We start from the raw sequence: 20541 nt of genomic DNA, 5'->3' as shown, positions 1-20541 counted from the left end.
CCCATGGGGCTGGTTCCTTGTAGCAAGAAGAGGAGACTTATGGAAGACACCACATTTGGCTATCAATGCCTTTAGAGCACATGAGGTCCAAGGTAAGTGGGAGGTCCCAACAAGGCTTGGAGATGGAGTAAAGGTGGTATTAGGAAGTCCTCAACCTTGGCAAAATCAGTGGTAAGGACACAGCTAGCCTATACAGTCCTGAGGCCTGGCCAAGATTTAGCATCTAAGATCAGGAAGAGACCAAGAGGACTGTTCTGTGATGAAATCTGTGTCTGGAAAAGATGGGCCTAGGACCTGTGTTCAGCAAGCCTCAAGCTGCTTCCATGCTGGTGGCTGGCTTCCCTAGCCAGAAAAACAAGCCCCTCTGGTCTTTGTCTCTTTACTCCCTGCTTCAGTGAGGCTGTAGTTAAGATGCCAAGAGAGAGAGTCCCAGGGTCCAAATCATGGGACAGGACACAGAGCTACACTCAGATGAAGGACCATGGAGTAAAAGAGCTGCATGCTACCCCTCCAAGTGGCTAGTAGACTGGTCCCCTATGCCATTTCCACTGGCTCAGGATCAAGCAAGTCATGTGGCAACTAGTCAGAAAAGATATTTTCCAATTTCTCAAATGATCCCTAAGGCCTTAGTTCCCACAAAGCAACAAATTCAAGAATAAAAAACAGGAAAGAAAAAAGTGAAGGAATGTAGGACTAAAAAAGAAGAGTCCTTCTCTACAAGCCAGCCCTTATTCGAAGTGTAAATATTAGATGGTGTTAGCTCTCTCCCTACACAACCTTAATGTCTGCCTGAAAAGGAGCAACACATGGTTCAACGTCACAGGCATGTATCCTTACTCCTGTTTTATTTTAGAAGAGACACTCAGAACTCACTAAATTTTAGTACCAGAAAGGAGGGATTTCTTGCACCCAATCTTGAGCACCCAACTGCTTAAGCAGGTTCAATACCAGGTACAAGGCCTAGCAGCAACTAAGCTGATACTACTCAGTAAAACTTGCAAGATTTCAAGCTGGCAATGTGGAGAAGGGATGTGCAGTTGGCTATCGTTAAGGGCTTAAGTCAGAATGGGACACTGGAGGGAGGGGTTCATTTGTCTGCCTCACCTAATCCTGAAACTGCTATGTAACCAAAGAAAAACCAAAGATATGCCCTTTTCTTCCTATCCTCATCGTTAGTAACTCTGGAGGTCTTTCCAAAAATTGTAAGCTATTTTTACATCATGGTCCATTCTAGACCCTGTCACCAAGATAAGTGCTCAGGGAAAGCAGTGTTTCTTTCTTTCATCCCACAAATTAGAACTTTCCTAGGTAAGCCTTATGTACCAAGACCCGGATATTGGCTGCTTCTGTAGCTCAGCCAGGATGCCTGACTGCACAGCTTTGGACTCAAACAGCTGACTCACTCTGAACCTATTATGGTTCCAGGACTGGCTTGGAGGCAGCTGGACTCTATTTGTTGAATGAGTGTGGACTGATGGGGGTGGGGCATAATGGAGGTAGGAATAGATGCCTGCCTCCAACTCTGCTCGCTAGCTTCACTCAGCTGGAAGGTTTAAACCACATGGAGCAGAAGATTCCTGGCCTAAAATCAGGGTCACTGAAGCATGAGGACAGTCTGTGCACATCATCTTAATGGCAGGCTCACAAAAAGGCAAAGTGAAAAACTTCCAGATGGCTTTTACTAACAGTCTAAACTCCAAGCCATTATTTCCTCTCCTTGCAAAAGTTTCAGAAACCACTGTATGGAAGCACATGGGTGATGTAGATGACCCCCAGCCTCTGGGTCTGTGAATTATTGAGGTCCCTGACAACAGTCTGGCTCCCTTCCTGCTACAACCTTAGCCACCTAGATCTCCCCTAAGCCTTACCCAGCAAAGGAGAGGGAGATGAGGGGAAATTAAACCACGTTTACTGTTTCTGCAGGGTATTTAAACTTGGGGAAGCACATGTAAGACTGTTGTTCTATATCATTATTTGGTATATCAAGCCATCTAAAAGCACTGGATTGCACCTTTTCTTTACTCATACAAACAAGTTACAAAGGTTTCAAACAATAGATCATTCTTTTAAGGAAACACCACACAAGCACCAACTTCATTTTATGATTCAAAGCTCACCATGCCCACAAAAAGAACACTACTCCTCATCTCTGAGAAACAAGGGTGGGGCAGAAGGAGTTGCACTGACCAATTTTAGTGTTTGCTAAAACTAACAAATTCTAGTTTTCCTTTCAAGTTTTGGTACAGAAGTGTGCATTCAGATACTAGTGCTGTCTTTTCCATCAGACCTTAGTCTGGCAACAAATATTATTCTGCTGAGATCAATTTGGTTTCTAAACATAATGCTTCTTTAGAGGAAGGAGCCACTGAGATGCTGACGCCTAACTTGTGTTAGTTAATAAAGTACCTCCAGTTGAAGGTGTTTTTACCCCCTTGACTAAGATTCTCTAAATGAAATCCCAAGCCTCCTCGTTTTCCTTTGGTTGTCTTTTTCACCAAATGCCATTCTACCACAGAACCAAAACAGACTTCTTTTTGGGAGGAAGTTAAGAGAGACCGCCAGATCAAAACAGAACTCCCCAAAGAGCCATGCCCCTGCCACATTCTCAGAGTCGAAGACCAAGAGGACAAGGACTCTTCAGAGATTTCCAGATATAAACCCCTACCCCCATCAAACCTAATACGTTCTGCTGAGGGTGCCTGGCTAAACAAAACAAAAACCCCAATGAAATAGGCTTTCCAGAAAACAACATCTGCTTCCAGCTCCCTATGTTGGTGCAGCGGCAGAGCGGAGTCTCAGAGAAGCTCAGGCTTCTTGCGCCCCCATCCTGGCAGGCTGCTTCTCGGCCTCTCCACATTCACAGGATCACTTCTTGTGCAAAACAAGCAGTCTACGTAGAAAGAATGCCCTCATAGTCTAATAAAAACTGTAGGAAAAAAATGCTAGAGAGCCACCTCTCTTCCCACTCCCTCTTTATCTGCAGAACGAGGGCATCTGTGCATGGACAGGGTAGGCAAGCCTGACATTGAGGGAGTCGTTGTGCTGAACAAGGGACGTCTGCTGGTAATGGAGCACCAGCTCCTTCAGCGAGCTGTACAGGTTGTAGGGCTCTGCGAAGCCATAGCCCCGAGCAGTGCTGTAGATCACACAGTGCTTCACTTCCCCATCGGCGCTGCCAAGATACAACACACAAACACCACAGGGAATTAGAGCAGGGATGATAAAGAGACCCTAAATGACCAATTTTTCTGCAAAGGAAGAGGTTTAGCAGTAAATTTGTAAAATGTCACATCCATGTGTGTCCCCTCACCCCCCTTACAGACTTATCACAGAGGCACCTTTCACCTCCCACCAAGACATGGCAGAAGGAAAATGGATGGTGGCATATAATCACTAAGCTGTGAATCTTCGTGAGGCAAGATTGCACTGGAAAGAGAACCTTTTTTTTTTTTAAGTATACAAATCAGTGATTTTTTAGAATATTCACAAGGTTGTGGAAAAATTTCCAGAATATTGTCACTACCCTAAAAGAAACCATGTACTCATTAGCAGTCACACTGTATCCCTCCTCCCCCTGGACCCTAACAAACACTAACCTACTTTCTGTCTCTATATGGATTTGCCTATTCTGGAATTTCACATAAATAGAACACACAATATTGTACAACCTTCTGTATCTGGTTTCTTTCACACTTAGCACATTTTCGAAGTTCGTCCATGTTGTAGCCTGCATCAGTTACTTCATCTTGTGGCCGCATAATATTCTGTCTGGATATACCACATTTTATTTATCCATTCATCGACTAATGGGACAAGTGGATTGTTTCTATTTTTTACTATTCTGAATAATGTAGCTCAAACATTTGCCAAGTTTTTGTATGGATTATGTTTTTAGTTCTCTTGGATACAGAGCTAGGATATAGAGCTAGGGGTGGAACTGCTGAGTCATATGGTATCTCTTTTTAACTTTTTGAGAAACTGCCAAACTGTTTTCCAAAGTGGTTACACCATTTCATATTCCTGCCAGCAGTGTATGAGGGTTCCAATTGCTTTGCATCCTTGTCAACACTTGTTATTGTCCATCCTTTTTATTATAATCATTCTAGTATAATCTAGTATAATCTAGTATAATCTCATTGTGGTTCTGATTTGCATTTCCCTAAGGACTAATGATGTGAAGCATCTTTTCATAGACTTATTGACCATTTATATATCTTCTTTACAGGAATGTCTATCCATTTCCTTTGGATAAGTACCCAGTAGTGGAATTACTGGATCATATGGTAGTTCTATTTTTGAGGAACCACTGCCATACTGTTTTCCAGAGTAGCTGTATGAATTTGCATTCCCACCAACAATGTATAAGGGTTCCTTTTTCTCCATGTCTTCACCAACACTTGCTGATTCTTGAATTTTTTATTTTAGCCATTCTGACAAGTGTAAAGTGATAGCTCATTGGGGCTTTAATTTGCATTTCCCTGATGATGAGTGATGTTAAGTGCCTTTTCATGTGTCTGTTGGCCATCTATATTTCTTCTTTGCAAAAATGTCTATTCATGTTCCCTGCCCATTTTTAATTGCATTATTTGGGGGTTTTTTTTGTGTTGAATTGTATAAATTCTTTATATATTTTGGATATTAACCCCTTATCAGATATGTCATTTGCAAATGTCTTCTCCCATTCAGTAGGTTGCCTTTTTGTTCTGTTGATGATTTCCTTTGCTGTTTAAAAAGACAGGCTTACTGCAGCATTATTTACAATAGCCAAGATATGGAAGCAACCCAAGTCCATCGATACATGAATGAAGAAGATATGGGAGATACATACACATACATACAAAATGGAATATTAGCCATTAAAGAACGAGATCTTACCATCTGCAAAAACATGGATGGACCTGGAAGGTATGATTCGAAGTGAAATCAGAGTAAGACAAATACTATATATGATTTCACTCATATATGGAATTTAAGAAACAAAACAGATGAACAAAGGAAAAAGATTAAAAAAAAGCCCAGACCCTTAAGTACAGAGAACTGGTGGTTACCAGAGGTAAGGTGGGTAGGGGGATGGGTGAAATACATGAAGAAGATTAAGAGTACACTTATCTTGGTGAATTTTGAGAAATGTATACAATTGTTGGACTATATAATACACCTGAAACTAATAACACTGTATGTTAATTGTACGTGACATTTTGTTTAAATGTCTATCCAAATCACCCATTTTTAAATTGGAACATTTGTTTTTTTCCTGTTAAGAGTTATGATTTAGACATTAGTTGCTTCACAGATATATGATTTACAAATATTTTCTCCCATTCTGTGGGTTTTTTCACTTTGATAGTGCCCTTTGATATAAAAAGTTTTTAGGGGTGCCTGGGTGGCTCATTCAGTTGAGTGTCTGACCTCAAGCTCTGCATTGGGCTCTCTGCTGTCAGTGCAGAGCCCACTTGAGATCCTCTGTCCCCTTCTCTCTCTGCCCCTCCCCTGCTCATGTTTGCTCTCTTTCAAAAATAAAACATTAAAAAGAATAAAGAAGTGTTTAGTTATGGTGAAATCGAATTTATTTCTTCTTTTTTTATTTATTTTTTAAAGGTTTATTCATTTTTGAGAGAGCACAAACAGGGGAGGGGCAGAGAGAGAGGGAGACCCAGAATCTGAAGCAGGCTCCAGGCTCTGAGCTGTCTGCACAGAGGCTGACGCAGGGCCAAACCCACAAAACACGAAATCATGACCTGAGACGAAATCGGATGCCTAACCAACTGAGCCACCCAGGTGCCCCTATTTATTTCTTCTTTTGTTGTTTGTGCTTTTGGTTTGTAAGAAACCATTGTCTAATCCAAAGTCACAAGGATTTATGCCTATGTTTTCCAAGTATTCTGTACCTTTAGCTCTTACATTTAAGTCTGTAATCCATTTTATTTATTTTTATTATTTTTTTTTAATTTTTTTTTTCAACGTTTATTTATTTTTGGGACAGAGAGAGACAGAGCACGAATGGGGGAGGGGCAGAGAGAGAGGGAGACACAGAATCGGAAACAGGCTGCAGGCTCTGAGCCATCAGCCCAGAGCCCGACGCGGGGCTCGAACTCACGGACCGTGAGATCGTGACCTGGCTGAAGTCGGATGCTTAACCGACTGAGCCACCCAGGCGCCCCTATTTTTATTATTTTTTAATGTTTATTTATTTTTGAGAGAGACCACAAGTGGGGGAAGGGCAGAGAGAGAGGGAGACACAGAATATAAGGCAGGCTCCAGGCTCTGAGCTGTCAGCACAGAGCCTAATGTGGGGCTCAAACCCACGAACCATGAGATCGTGACCGGAGCTGAAGTCAGCCGCTTAACCAACTGAGAGTCACTCAGGTACCCCACTGAGTTATTTTTTATATATGGTGTGAGGCAAGGGTCCAACTTTATTCTTTTGCATGGCTCTCCCATTGTTCCAGCTCCATGTGTTAGAAATGACTATTTTCTACACATTGAATATCCTGAGACCCTTACTGAAAACCAACTGACCATGAATGTAAGAGTTTATTTCTTGTTTCTCAATTCTATTCATTGATCTACATCTGTATCCTTGTTAGCACCTCAGGATTTTTATTACTAAACCTTTGTTGAGTTTTGAAATCAGGATTTCAACTTTTTTCTATTCTTTCAAAGACCATTTTGGCTGTGCTAGATCCCTTGCTCTCTCATGACATTTTGTCAATTTCTGCAAAAATCCAGCTAGGATTTTTTAATTTTTTAAGTTTATTTTGAAGGAGAGAGCACACGCATGTGCACAAGCAGGGGAGGGGCAGAGAGAGAGAGGAAGAGAGAATCCTAAGCAGGCTCCATGCTATCAACACAGAACCCAATGCAGGGCTCGATTTTGTGAACTGTGAGATCATGACCTGAGCCAAAATCAAGAGTCAGATGCTCAACCAACTGAGCCACCCAGATGCCCCTGGGATTTTTGATAGGGATTACATTGAACATGTAGATCAATTTGGGAAGTTATTTCCATCTTAACAATACTAAGTCTTTTAATCCATGAGCAGAGATGTCTTTCCACTTATTTAAGGTGTCCCTTTAAGTTCTTTTAATAACATTTTATAGTTTTAATCCTAGGTATTTTTGATAATATTACAAATGATATTACATGCCTTCTTCATTTTGTTTTCAGATTGTTTATTACTGGTATTTAGAATCCTGCTCTTTTAACCTGCAACCCTGCCGAACTTTAGCTCTAATAGTTTATATTTTCTTTACCAAACTGGATGCTTTTTATTTTTATTTTTCTTGCCCAATTACCCTAACTAGAACCTTGTATACAATGATAATTAGAAGTGGTGAGAGTGGATATCTTTGTCTTCTTCCCGACCTTAGGGGAAAGAATTGTCTTTCACCATTAAGTATATTAGCTCTGGGTTTTTCATAGATACCCTTTATCAGGTTGAGGAAGTACCCTCCTATTCCTAGTTTGTTCAGTGCTTTTTTAACTTGAAAGAGCACTAGATTTTGTCAAATGCTTTTTGTGAGTCTACTGAAATAATCATGTAATTTTTGTCCATTATCCTATTAATGCAGTATATATTTTGTTGAATTTTTTTTAATGTTTGTTTATTTTTGAGAGAGAGAGAGCACAAGCATGGGAAGAGTAGAGGGAGAGAGGGAGACACAGAATCCTAAGCAGGCTCCAGGCTCTGAGCTGTCAGCACAGAGCCCAACACGGGGCTTGAACCCACGAACTGCAAGATCATGACCTGAGCCGAAGTCGGACATTTGAGGATTTCCCAAATTTCTGTTTTTGATTTCCAGTTTCTTTGCATTGTGGTTAGAAATCATATTTTGTGATATTTCAACATACCTCACAATGTTTGAGACGTATTAACGTTTTAAACATACTCTGAGACTCGTGACCTAACCTATGGTTAGGTTGAGTCTCTTGCGAAGGTGTACTTTTTCTCCTTCCTTTAGCCTCAGACTTGACCACATTGAGGTCCACAGCAATGTAGATCTCCCTTGCTTATGAAAACTACCTGCAGTCAAATATCATGCTGGCATTCATGCTGAGGATGGCTGTAAGCAAAAGTCTGGCAACACAAAGACTTCCACTTGTTTACCAGCCATTCTGCCTACAGTAATCTCCCAATATACCTAGAACATTTGCTTAAGTAGTTTTTTAGGAGATTCTCATAGCAAAATTCACATGATTATGTAGTAGGAAGTCACACATGGAACTCACTCGTTTTTCCATTTTAATTTGTTAATGACATCATAAAGAAGCTTAAGAAGAAATTGCTTAACTCTACAGCCTTCTCAGGCTGAAGACCTGCAGCCAGCAATGCCTGTATTCGTAGGTTAGGGATTCAACTCTGATCCTTATTGCCATTTGGGATAAGAAATTTGATTAGGGATAGATCTAGATCAAAAAGGAAGCAGAAGGCTTGAACAATACTATAAAACAACTAGACCTCACTGACCTATCCAGAACACTACACCTAACAACTGCAGAATACACATTCTTCTCAAGTGCACGTGAAACATCATCCAGGATAGACCAGAGGTTAGGCCACGAGTCTCAATACGTTTAAAACGTTAATACGTCTCAAACGTTGAGAGATATGTTGAAATCTCACATAATATGATTTCTAACCACAATGCAAAGAAACTGGAAATCAAGCGTCCGACTTCAGCTCAGGTCATGATCTCACGGTTTGGGAGTTCGAGCCCCACATTGGGCTCTGCTGATAGCTCAGAGCCTGGAGCCTGCACTGGATTCTGTGTCTCCCTCTCTCTCTGCCCCTCCCCCACTCTCATTCTGTCTCTCTCATAAACATTAAAAACTGTTTTCAAAAAGGAAACTAATAGAATAGACTTTTCCAAACAAAGTCATAAAATCATCTTATGGAAAATACCCAATATTTTCTATCAGTACCCCAACAGAATACTATTTAAGTATAAAATTTATATAGTTTTTCTTCTGAAGTAAAAACAGTTCTTAATCAAGCCTTACTTAAACTGACACTGAAGCCCAAATTAGACATGAGGAGACTACTAAAGAATTACGTGATCTTTTCAATTGAAGAACTCACATTACTTTTCACAAATACCTGAAATCCAGTAGTAACATTGCAGGGCCTAATCTACTTACCATTTAAATTAAATTCCCCCCAGGCGTGCCTGGGTGGCTCAGTTGGTTAAGCTCCGACTCAGGTTATGATCTCATGGTTTGTGAGTTGGAGCTCCGCAGCATGGGACTCTATGCTGACAGCTTGGAGCCTGGAGCCTGCTTCAGATGCTGCGTCTCCCTCTCTCTGTCTACCCCTCCCCCACTCATTCTCTCTCCCTCTCTCAAAAATGAATAAACATTAAAAAAATTTTTTTTAATTTAAAAAAAAAATTAAAATCCCCTAAAGAATTTCAGATATCATTTCTCCTAAAGCAACAAACTGTTTTCCTTGTACAAATATTAATGGTCTAAGCCATGGGTCCTCATTACTGTACTTGAAATAATTTTAACTGGATTTGATGAGGGGCTGAGTTTCTATTAATCAATGCAAAAGTTTTCAAAAGGTTAACCCCCCCAGAGAAGACTTACACCACAGAGCAAGCATAACATCCTTTCTTGCTACTCTCACGAATTAAGAATGCACCATCAGGTTTCCCATAAAGCAAGTCCTCTGCTTGTACTCGATTGATATCCTCAACAAACCAGGTTTTCTCATCATAATGGGGCAGGTTTTCATCTTCCTCATTGATAAAATAGGTCCTAAAAATTAAATGTTAAAATGTTATTCTAACAATCAGGTTACTTTATATCTAAAAGCAAACTCATGAATAAGACACTCTTCTAAATCTTTAACCACAAAATGACAAAGTGAAACAATAATTACTTATATGGTTTTTAACAACTTCATTGTTTGCTATGGTGCAGAAAGCACAAAAATCACATGTCTCATCCAATCAGCTGACACATGAATGTCTGAATGTGCAGTGCTTATGCACCTAGGTTTCATGTGGCTCAGCAGGTCTCTGACCTTAAGTACTCTTCAAGTAATTCAATTCAAGAGGTGCAAAGTTCTTGATTCAATGTCCTCAAGTGACAATGAGAACCAACATTTAGCATGTATGAAGAGGGCTCATGTCTTATATTGGGAACAAAACCCTCTGACAGAAAGGTAAATAACTTACTCATCAGCATCTTCATTCTTGATTCCCAGCCAGGCATTTAGGCGTTTCTGTCTGACTCCTTTGTGATTGAGCCATCTGCCAGAGGGAAGACACCAGTGTCAGTATCTGTGCCAACTCTGCCCAAAGTAGACATGTCCAAGCCAACCAAATTTCCAGAGTCCAGGAACCTTTTATTTTAGCCCATTCCCACTAAGAATGGCCAGAGATTTCCTTAAACTAGTTTCTCCTTAACTTTTCCTTCAACTTTCTGCAAAAAAGCAGAAACACAGGGAGGTACCTGAAATTAGGCACTTACCTCATTTTTCAATTTTCCTGTTCTAGAAGGTTGTACCACCATAAGCACACATACACTTGCACTCAAACAGAGAGTGACATGTGTTTCTGAAATCATTAGTTACATGAGCATGGTGTCACATTAGCAATCTCCACTAAGCCAGAAGACTGAAGTCCTGGATGGCCTACTATATTGAGTTAAACATTCCAAAACAATTTCAAGGCCTATTATTTGCACCTAAGCAAGCCACAAGAAATTCATGGTGACAATCTGAGTAATTAATACAAATTTACTTTATCACTAGGCAAATCATAGTATTTTTTTTTAATTTTTTTTTCAATGTTTTTATTTATTTTTGGGACAGAGAGAGACAGAGCATGAACGGGGGAGGGGCAGAGAGAGAGGGAGACACAGAATCGGAAACAGGCTCCAGGCTCTGAGCCATCAGCCCAGAGCCTGATGCGGGGCTCGAACTCACGGACCGCGAGATCGTGACCTGGCTGAAGTCGGACGCTTAACCGACTGCGCCACCCAGGCGCCCCGAGTATTTTTAAATATACCAAACCAACACTTTAGATGCAAAACAACATAAACCATAACATTTAGTTCTTTTGACATGGCCACTGGTCTAAAACTTGAGTATAAAAACACTTTCATCACCATCCTCCAACCAGTCTCCTGATCACTCAGGTCTCATCATAAACATCATCTCTCTGGGAGGACTGCCCTAATCATCCCAATGAATGCTATCCCCTTGCTATTCTCTATACTTTACCTTATCACCTTCATAGCACTTTCCTGACATTATTTTGTATTTTCACTTATGTTTGTCTTCCCCACTAAAATGTAAGCTGCTTTAAAGAAAGGAGTCTGTCCTGTTGTTCATGTCCCCACTGCTGAAAACAGTGCCAGCACCTAGTAGATATTCAACAAATACCTCCCTAAACACCCTATGTGTCTTTACCACCAGGTGATGATTTATCACACATGATGTGAGCTCTCTTTTATATTTAGCCTACATTATTTGTTAAAGGAGCTTTCAAGGTTTAGTTTGCCATACTTATTCATGCCTCTTGGGATGGTATAGTTCTTTTTTTTTTTAACGTTTATTTTTTTTATTTTTGAGACAGAGACAGAGCATGAATGGGGGAGGGGCAGAGAGAGAGGGAGACACAGAATCGGAAGCAGGCTCCAGGCTCTGAGCCATCAGCCCAGAGCCCGACGCGGGGCTCGAACTCACTGATCGCAAGATCGTGACCTGAGCTGAAGTCGGACGCTTAACCGACTGAGCCACCCAGGCGCCCCAAGGGATGGTATATTTCTTAATCTTATCACTTTCCAGAGAAAACAAGGGCTTCCATTCATTCCATTGGTCCATGGCATAAGTCTTCTTCTTGGGCCTTTCTTCAGTTTCACTATGTGACCAGAACCACATAAGCTTTCCAAGAGCAGACACACCCTAATTTTAGACTAGGGTACTTCCTTGCCTTCTTTCCAAAGTTCTTCTGTATGCTAGGTGTACTTGCTGGACTTTTTTTTTTTTTTTTGGCCACAATAGCAAACTGAAATGATCCCTAAAGAGGAGTTACTAAAAACTATTCAGCACAGCATAGTTGTAATTGTTTGCCCTCAAAACTTATCACCTTAAATTTTACTCTACTGAAACTCAACAGCTACTGCTCCAACCTCTAAGCTTTTATTTTCTCCCCACTCTCTTTCTCACACAAAGAAACCCTGAAGCCTACAGAAAACCCAGTCAGAGGTTTTTACTCTGTCTTCTGCCATGAGTTTGAATAAAGTTATGTTACATGCTTGAAAGTCACCCATAAACATATTTCATAACATTCATTACCTAGAACAAAACCTAATCTATTTTCCTTTTTCGTGGATTCTTTCCTTCTATAAAAGTCATTTGTTCTAAAAATCTAACACCTTGTTCTGATGATATATCTTTCAATCTATATTTAAATAATGTCCCTATATCTAACTAAACCATATAGTTTTCCAGAATATTAAATAGTTGGGTTTTAACTATTTAAATCCTTAGGTCAAATTATCTTGCATGCCTGCCATCAGCACATTTCTATTACTTGACTACAGAGTTTCATTTCTTAAATATAAAAACCCTTTAATAGACTGTCCTATATACTTATTTGTAGGCCCCCACTATTAGTGTCCTTGTCTATGCCTATGAGGGGTAGTTTCTATTTCTGTGGTTCTATGTAATCAAAGATTCTGGTTTTTGTATGTAGGTGTCACAGATTATGAGTCTGGAGTTCTCTCTTGTGCAAGAGAGTGGACACAGAATTGAATAGGAGGAAGGCTAATGTCCAGGAGAAGACAAGAGCCCCAAACAGGGACTTCATCTCCGTATTTATTGGGCTCACAAGATATTACCCATGTGGTGAACATGAAGAAAACAAGATCTTACACACATGGCCATGGAGAAAACATTCAGTCAGTAATCGTAAACTTGTGTGTGCAAGAAGCAAAGGGTCTGAGGGGCAAATGGAGTTTGTGATTAAAGTACAATAGTATTCTGGCGTCAGACGGAAAGTAATTTCACTCATGATCCCATTTACAGTATCTCACTAGCTAACCTCGGGAGTTTTCACCCCATGGTGGTGGCTTTCCACCCTAAGCCCCATTTATAGGCAAACATTATTTCCCCACATATAGGCAAACATTAACCTGTACTTTTTAAGCTACACCACACTGCCCACACCACACCCACCCTCTGAAATTTCCATTTGTACGGACTGGAGTCTAGAATGCTACATTCTGATTTGCCCCACACGCTGCCTTTGGGTAAACTCTGGTATTGCCAACTACTAACCAGGATTGCTTTCCTAAATTCTTATAATCTCACTGGCTGGTTTCTTAATTACAAATCTCTTCTACCTCTAACATGTCTAGTGCCAGCAGTAATGTGGGGCTGGGCTTTTCTCCCATACGGGCTCAGATTACTCACACAAGGTGCTGATCTCGGATCTTGCGCAGCTGGATCAGGTCAGGTTTGATACTGTTCATTTTTTTATCTATTTCTCGGTTGTCCAAAGCTTGTTTCTTCAAATCTTGCTCTAGACGCATTTTGCTATCATGAATCTCACCCAGACGTGATTTCAATTTGTCATAATTCATCATAATTCTGTGAAAACATTTGACATATTAAGGCTAAACCAGGAACCAAACAGAAGCATTCTATAGTATGAGCATAGTCCTAGTATCTTAGGTGTGGTGGATATTTGTTGTTTTTGCCTGGTCCATATCCATTCTCGCTCTTGGTAATGGCACCTTGATGTTCCCTGTAGGTAAGGGCTCCCTGCCCCCATCTCAGAGTCATGATGAATATTCACACAACCCAGCCTGGGCAATAAAAGTATTCCACCATTACATCCTATCGCCACACTCAGACCACAGTGACTAGTTCAGGAATGAGAATAATACCCGAATTGACCCAATGAGAGTCAATTCTAGGACTTTTGCTAGAACTATTATAAACAGAGATTCTCTCTTTCCACTCAATTGCTAAGTTATAAATATGTGATTCTAGGACTCCCAGCAGCTATACCACCAACCTCATAGGGAAAGCCTGCCTAAGGATGAAGCCAACACAGAGAAAACCTAAGGCAAAATACAGGGTATAAGAGAGAATACTGATGACCTTGTTTGGGCCCTGGATCCAGCCATGACTAAACAAGTAAAGCTCTATGTATGATATTCAAGAGGTAGCACAATATAACAGTTAAGAGCAACAGCTTTGGAGTCAGGCTGCCTAAGTTTGAATCTCTGCCCTGCCACTTGTGTGGCTATGGGCAAGTTACCTAACCTCTTTGTGCCTTTATCTCCTCATTTGTTTAAATGGGCCCTACAATAGTACCTACTTCACTAAATTATTATGTGAATTAAATGTAGTAATACATCTAAAAGGACTAAACAGTGCCTGGTACATCCTGGTAAGCACTCAGCAGATAATGGCCCTAAGCTTTTCTAGCACACAAAGTTTTGCTGTGCTCTGAAGACAATTGTCTGTGTCACTCATTTGTCACTTAATATAATACATGGTTTTATATTCATGTTAAAACTTCTTCATCAGATACTTTACCTCCCTTTGCAACTGAACCACAAGTTCTTTTCTATTTCTTCATCTTAATAATAATGCCATTTATTGATATCATATGCCAACATACATACACACACGCCTTTCTGCAACATAAGTATACATGTATGTGTCTATCACTTGATTCTCAACGCATTTCAAAAAGATATTATCCAGTTTACGGAGGAGGAAATGGGCTTAGAGAATTAAGTAACTTACCCAAGGTTACACAACTAGTACGTGGTCAATACAGAATCCAAGCCCATGGTTTTAATGGTTATAACCATTAAGCTATCCTGCCTCAACAGCACTTAGCCCTATTCTTATGCACACAGAAATTCACTGACACTTTGATACTAGTATGAGAAGTAATTATGTCTTTCCCTTGCAAATGATTCATTTTTATCTACTATCCACTTTTTCATTCCTCATCCCACTGTTACTTGGCTCGGTCTCCCAATATTCCACTAAATTTGCTATGATAAAGGCTTCCAATATCCTTTTAGTTGCCAGACCCAATATTTCTCATGCTGCACACTCTCTGTGTAATCTCATTCTTAGTATAACTTTACACTTATAACCTTAGTATAACCTACACACTTATGCCTCCCAAATCCTTTCTGTACCTTGAGTTCCAAAACCAAATAACCAGCTGCCTGCTTCTCAGACAACTCCATTTGGTTTCTCACAGGAACTTCAAATTCATTGGTTCCAACCCTGAACTTTCCTCACGTACTTTCTATTTTAGTAAATAACACCATTCCTTAGTCTAAGAAATAATCTAGGAATCCTAGAAATCTAGGAGTAATCTTTGACTTCTCCCACACCTACCATATCTAGTCAGGTATCAAGTCCTCAGTATTTCCATTAATTCCCCCTCCTTTCCTGCCATTGCTCTGGTTCAGGCCCTCACCATCATTTAACCTGATGACCACAAACACTGCAGTCACCTGCAAGAGTCAAGCTGGTCTTCCTGCCCATAGTCTTGTTCAGCCTCCAATTTATTCTCAGACTGCTGCTGTTTATTTTCAGTTCAACAAATATTCAGTGAGCATCACCATGTACGTTCAGGTACCATAACAGATGCTGGAGCTATCAGGGAAAATAAGCCACCATCCTTATTTCACCAACAAGCTTGCAGTTTAGTGGGTGTGACATTTGGCAAAGTCACGGTAGGAATCAGGACCAGATACTGTAGGAGTAGGGACAAAAAGCTCCTAAACCAGTCTAGAAAATCAGGGAAATTTTTCTTAAAAAAGTCATGTGTAAGCTAAATCCTAAAGGATGAGCAGGAGTTAAAAATTTGGAAGGACATAGAAGGAACACAGAACAGAGGCAGTTCAATTTGGTGCCATTAGGGGGAACAGCAAATAGTTCCATACAGCAGGACTGTGAAGTTTACAGGGGTAAAAGCAGACACAACAGAGATTATTGGGGAAGAAAAGAAGTCTCTTCTCATTGATGCACTTGGAAGTGTTAGATTTACCGTTCAATTTCCTTTTCATTCCCCTCTCTGCGAAATCGCTCGATATATTCTTTGCTATGCTGTTCTTGTGTGTGACACTGCTCTTCAAATATTTTAATTGTTTCATTAAAAGCTTCTATTGCAGTCCTTTTCATCTGTATTTCCTACAAAGGAGAAAAAGAAAAGACATACACTGTATCTTTTTTTTTTTTTTCTGGTAACCTTGGTCTTAAATCTTGTAATTCTAATTACAATTCCATAGAAAATGAAAGATGGCTAAAACAACTCTTACTTATTTAACTCCCACCCTTAATACTTATATGCAAAATACATCACTCAAACCCTAAAATAGAAGAAAAAAACTATTACTTGAAATATAGCTGAGATCCACAAAAAGGCCTGAGTTGCTTAGATTAACCCTAAACACTTTCAGATATTTTTTTAATGTTTGTTTATTTTGATATAGAGAGAAAACATGTGTGCACAAGTGGAAGAGAGGAAGAGAGAGAATCCCAAAGAGGCTCCATGCTGTCAGAGCAGAGCCCAACAAGAGGCTCAATCTCACAAACCGTGAGATCGTGACCTGAGTTGAAATCAAGAGTCCAATGCTTAACCGACTGAGCCACCCAAGTGCCCTGAACACTTTGAAGACAAAGATAAAATTATGTTTTTGCACTTATTGTAGTGCTGACCCCCAAAAGGCGCTGAAGAAGTGAATGGATACAGTGGAGGAGTCCATACACCAACGTACAAAGCCTTATTCCCAGAAAAGTCCTATAGAGTCTATTTATTCTTATTATCATTTCTAAAACATGTAGTTTTTCTAAACAGATTCATCAGTAGATTAATCTCAGAAGCAGAAAATGAGGGGTGCCTGGATGGTTCAATCAGTAGAGCATCAGACGCTTAACCTCAGGGTTATACATTTGAGCCCCACATTGGGCATACAAATTACTTAACAATAAAAAAAATCTTAAATTTTTTTTTAATGTTTATTCTTGAGAGAGACAGAGACAGAGCATGAGTCGGGGAGGGGCAGAGAGAGAGGGAGACAAATCTGAAGCAACTTCCAGGCCCCACACTGCCAGCACAGAGCCCAACACAGGGTTCAAACCCACGAACTGTGAGATCATGACCTGATCCAAAGTCGGACACTTAACCGACTGAGCCACCCAGACGTTCCCCAAAAAAATCTTTAAAAAGAAAAGGAAAAGCAGAAAATGAAAGGGGGAAGAATAGCAGCTAAGTCAGATGCAGAGGAACATCTGGGTGGCTCAGTAGGTTAAACATCTGACTTTGGCTCAGGTCATGATCCCAAGGTTTGGGAGTTAGAGCCCTACATCAGGCACTCTACTGTCAGCGCACAGCCTGTTTCAGATCTTCTGTCCCCCTCTCTCTGCCCCTCCCCTGCTGGTTTGCTCTCTCTCTCTCTCTCTCAAAATAAATAAACTTAAAAAAAATAAAATTATATGCAGAATAAGATGAAAAACTAAAAACTTCACAAACAAATGCCCAGTAGGCTAAGCCATTTAGCACTAGGATAAGTAGTCCTATACATTTTGATGAGCTCTGAGGTTTTTTTTAGACTTCAGCATCTGAACTCAGATTCCCCCAAATCTTCAGAGGGTTAAAATTTTGTACAATTTATATTAGAAAGTCAAGAAATATTTTAAAGGTCTAGAAAATTGCTATCCTGAATATTTACAGTTTTTAAAGTTTGGTGTTTATGGGATAATTCCTCAAAACTATCCAGCATTGATTAATTTTAACAAATGATTACCGAGAATCCACTATACAGAAAGTACAGTCTGGTGGTAAAGAGATTAATAAAACATGAAGCCTGCCCTCCAGGTTTCAGAACACACAGGTGAAACAGATTTCCGAACTCTGATAAGGTTTTGTTCCATGTCATGGCAGAGACAATCAAATCAGGGTGAATTACTTCTTTACAGAGGCTTCATGGAGGCTACAAGAACCTTATGATGTTCCATATGCTTGAAGTTATACATATCTCAAATAGTGCTGTATACTTATTGGAATGCCCATATCTAAATATCTAGCTACAAATTCTGCAACTCTCAAATTACAGTGGAGGGTCTTGGCTCCCTTGCAAGATCAAAAATTACCTATGAAGCCCTGGCCCTATATCCTTAAAGAAGACACTAATAATTCAGACTTTACTATAACTGGTGTTTGTGTTGGTAGGTAAAGCAGCAAAGGGAAAATATTTATAGCATTGCCGAAGCAGCAGCTGCCCCATAAACAATGTCACAATACCTACCACAAAAAAACTGTAAATCTACCTATATCTACACCCCTTCTCTCCTTTCTCCTCTCCAGCCCTTCTTATGGTTCCTTCTCATCAGCACACAAACAGGTTCTAGTAACACCACTTTGAAAAAATAATCCCTTAACCCTAAATTCTCTTCCAGTCAATTAAGTCCCTTGAACAAACTATCTATATAGGCTGTCTTTCTTTCCTCATCTCTCATTCTCACTCCAACTCACTCTTTTCTGGCTTCTGTACCTACCATTCCACAGAGACTGTCTTTCCAAGGTTATCAATGATCTCATTGCCCAATTCCTGTCCCCTATCCCAATCCATCCCTAAATCCTATCAATTCCTCCTAATTACATGTAATCCAGATGTCAAATATCCCCACATGTAATCTATTCTCATCCTGTGCCAACTATGACTCAGGATACACCAACTCTTCCCATTCTCTGGAAGAATTCACTTCCAACAAAGCAATCCAAATTTTATCTAAGGTTTCACAGAAACCTTAGGCAGTCTATAACACTTATAAATATTGAAACATTTATAAACAGAGGAGATCAATTCTTTAACTTCCCTTTAACACTCCCTATCCTCACTGTCCCAGTACATCTCCTGTACTGCTAATAATCACTGGATCTTCCTCTTCCTCCACCTCCCAAAGCCTTAAACCTCATGGCTCGTCTCTGCTCAGCCATCTTACGTCTTTCTCTCAGTTCTCGCACACCCAGATTTAGCCCTCTCCTAGCTTCAACTTAGTGGTTTTTGCAGTTTCCTCCATCTACTCCCATACCCAGCTCCCCAACCAAAGATTCCAAGTCCAGAATGCAGTCTCACACCAGCTGCTCAGAACTCATACTCTGTGGTTAAATCCCCAGTATTACTGAGCATGCGGACAACATGTGGAGCCTTCTTTGCTTCCTCCAGTCATGACAAGAAAGCGGAAATGCAGTTCTAGGGGCACCTGGGTGACTCAGTCACTTAAGCATCTGACTCTTGATTTCAGCTCAGGTCATGATCCTCACAGTTGGTAAGATCAGGCCCCACATCGGGCTCTGAGCTGACAGTATGGCACCTGCTTGAGATTCTCTCCCTCTTTCTCTGCTGTTCCCCAGCTCATGTGCACACCTTGTTGAGATGACAACCTTTGAGCAAGGACTTGAAGGAGGGGAGGGGGTTAGCCAGCTGACTATCTGGGCAGGCGGTGCAGTGGGGGAGTGTTTCAGGCAAGGAAATAGCCAGTAAAACACTCAAAGGTAGGAAGCAGGTCTAGTATATTCGAAGAACAGCAAAGAGGATAGCATGGTTGGAGAAGAGAGAAGTAATGAGGCCAGAGAGGAAGAGGAGCGCAGATTATGCTGGGCACTGTAGAAAGCACTCTGGCTTTCCTATGTGTAAATCATGGAACCACAGACAGGTGTTAAAGGAGTACTGTGATCCTACCTAGGTTTTACAAGTATAGGTTTCCCTTACATAGAGTTCCTATGAAACCTTTCACAAGCCAAAATGGCATAAAGCAAAGAAACAATTAACATTAATTTACATGGAAAAAATTTTTGCAGTGTTCCCAAACTCAAAAAATAACTTCTCTTAGGCTTTTTTTTCTGAATACCTTAGGACACATCTTACTAACAGGTGCACAAAGTAAATGGAGAGAAGCACAGATGCTCACAGACACAGTTCAAAGCTATAGCGGCTTGATGCTGAGATGCTGAGTGTAGTTCCCGGGGAGGGAACTTGGCAGCACCATTCCCATTGCTTGGGGTGCACACTGCCTTTGTAACAGCTTGATGCAAAACAAACTCTGAATGCTATTGTCACTTTTTGCCTTTTTTTGTAAAAGCAGAACTCTTCAGATTTATTTCAGTTAGTGAAAACAAGTACTAATGTAGGTCTTTCATAAAAGCCAAGTGGTGTAATGAGAACTTGCAAAATGCAGGGCACACCTGCATCTCCTAGCTGCTCTGTTGAGAATTGATCAGGGAGAGTGAAGCATGGATAAGGGCAAGAAGATCAGTTAGGAGGTTTCTGTGGTAAATCAAAGTAAGAAATGATAGTGACTTAGATCAAGGTATCAGCAGTGGATGTGAGGAGAAGGGGTTGCATTCTGGCTATATTCTAAAGGTAAAGTCAACAGAAATTCTTACTGGATTTGATGGAAGGTGTACGAGAAAGAGTCTGGGATGGCTTCAAGGCTTTTGACCTAAGAGAGGACATGACTTCTCTCAACTCCGACAGGTAAGGCAAAG

At 40.5% G+C, this 20541-nt stretch overlaps 1 protein-coding gene and 1 long non-coding RNA gene across 2 annotated transcripts in view; one reads left to right on the top strand and one right to left on the bottom strand.

Moving 5' to 3' along the window:
* Nucleotides 1-7: 7 nt before the first annotated feature.
* On the top strand, nt 8-12992 carry LOC124514529 (uncharacterized). The gene is made up of 3 exons (XR_006962623.1): nt 8-92; nt 4735-4905; nt 12706-12992. It is a non-coding gene; the product is annotated as an uncharacterized LOC124514529 (long non-coding RNA).
* Nucleotides 86-20541, bottom strand: part of PIK3R3 (phosphoinositide-3-kinase regulatory subunit 3) — a 144982-nt gene continuing 124526 nt past the window's right edge. The window contains exons 6-10 of the mRNA XM_047082577.1: nt 16039-16181; nt 13425-13601; nt 10180-10254; nt 9587-9757; nt 86-3172 (exon numbers count right to left, since the gene is read on the bottom strand). Coding sequence (XP_046938533.1) covers nt 2974-3172; nt 9587-9757; nt 10180-10254; nt 13425-13601; nt 16039-16181 — 765 coding nt within the window. The 3' untranslated portion in view covers nt 86-2973. The remainder of the gene's footprint in view (nt 3173-9586; nt 9758-10179; nt 10255-13424; nt 13602-16038; nt 16182-20541) is intronic.

This window comes from Lynx rufus, unplaced genomic scaffold (assembly GCF_022079265.1).
Source record: "Lynx rufus isolate CCGP_SWC_20201006 ecotype Redwood Valley unplaced genomic scaffold, mLynRuf1.p SCAF_2, whole genome shotgun sequence".
Lineage (NCBI taxonomy): Eukaryota > Metazoa > Chordata > Mammalia > Carnivora > Felidae > Lynx > Lynx rufus.
The sequence above is the reverse complement of the archived record's forward strand: the minus strand, read 5'-3'. Positions and strand labels throughout refer to the sequence as shown.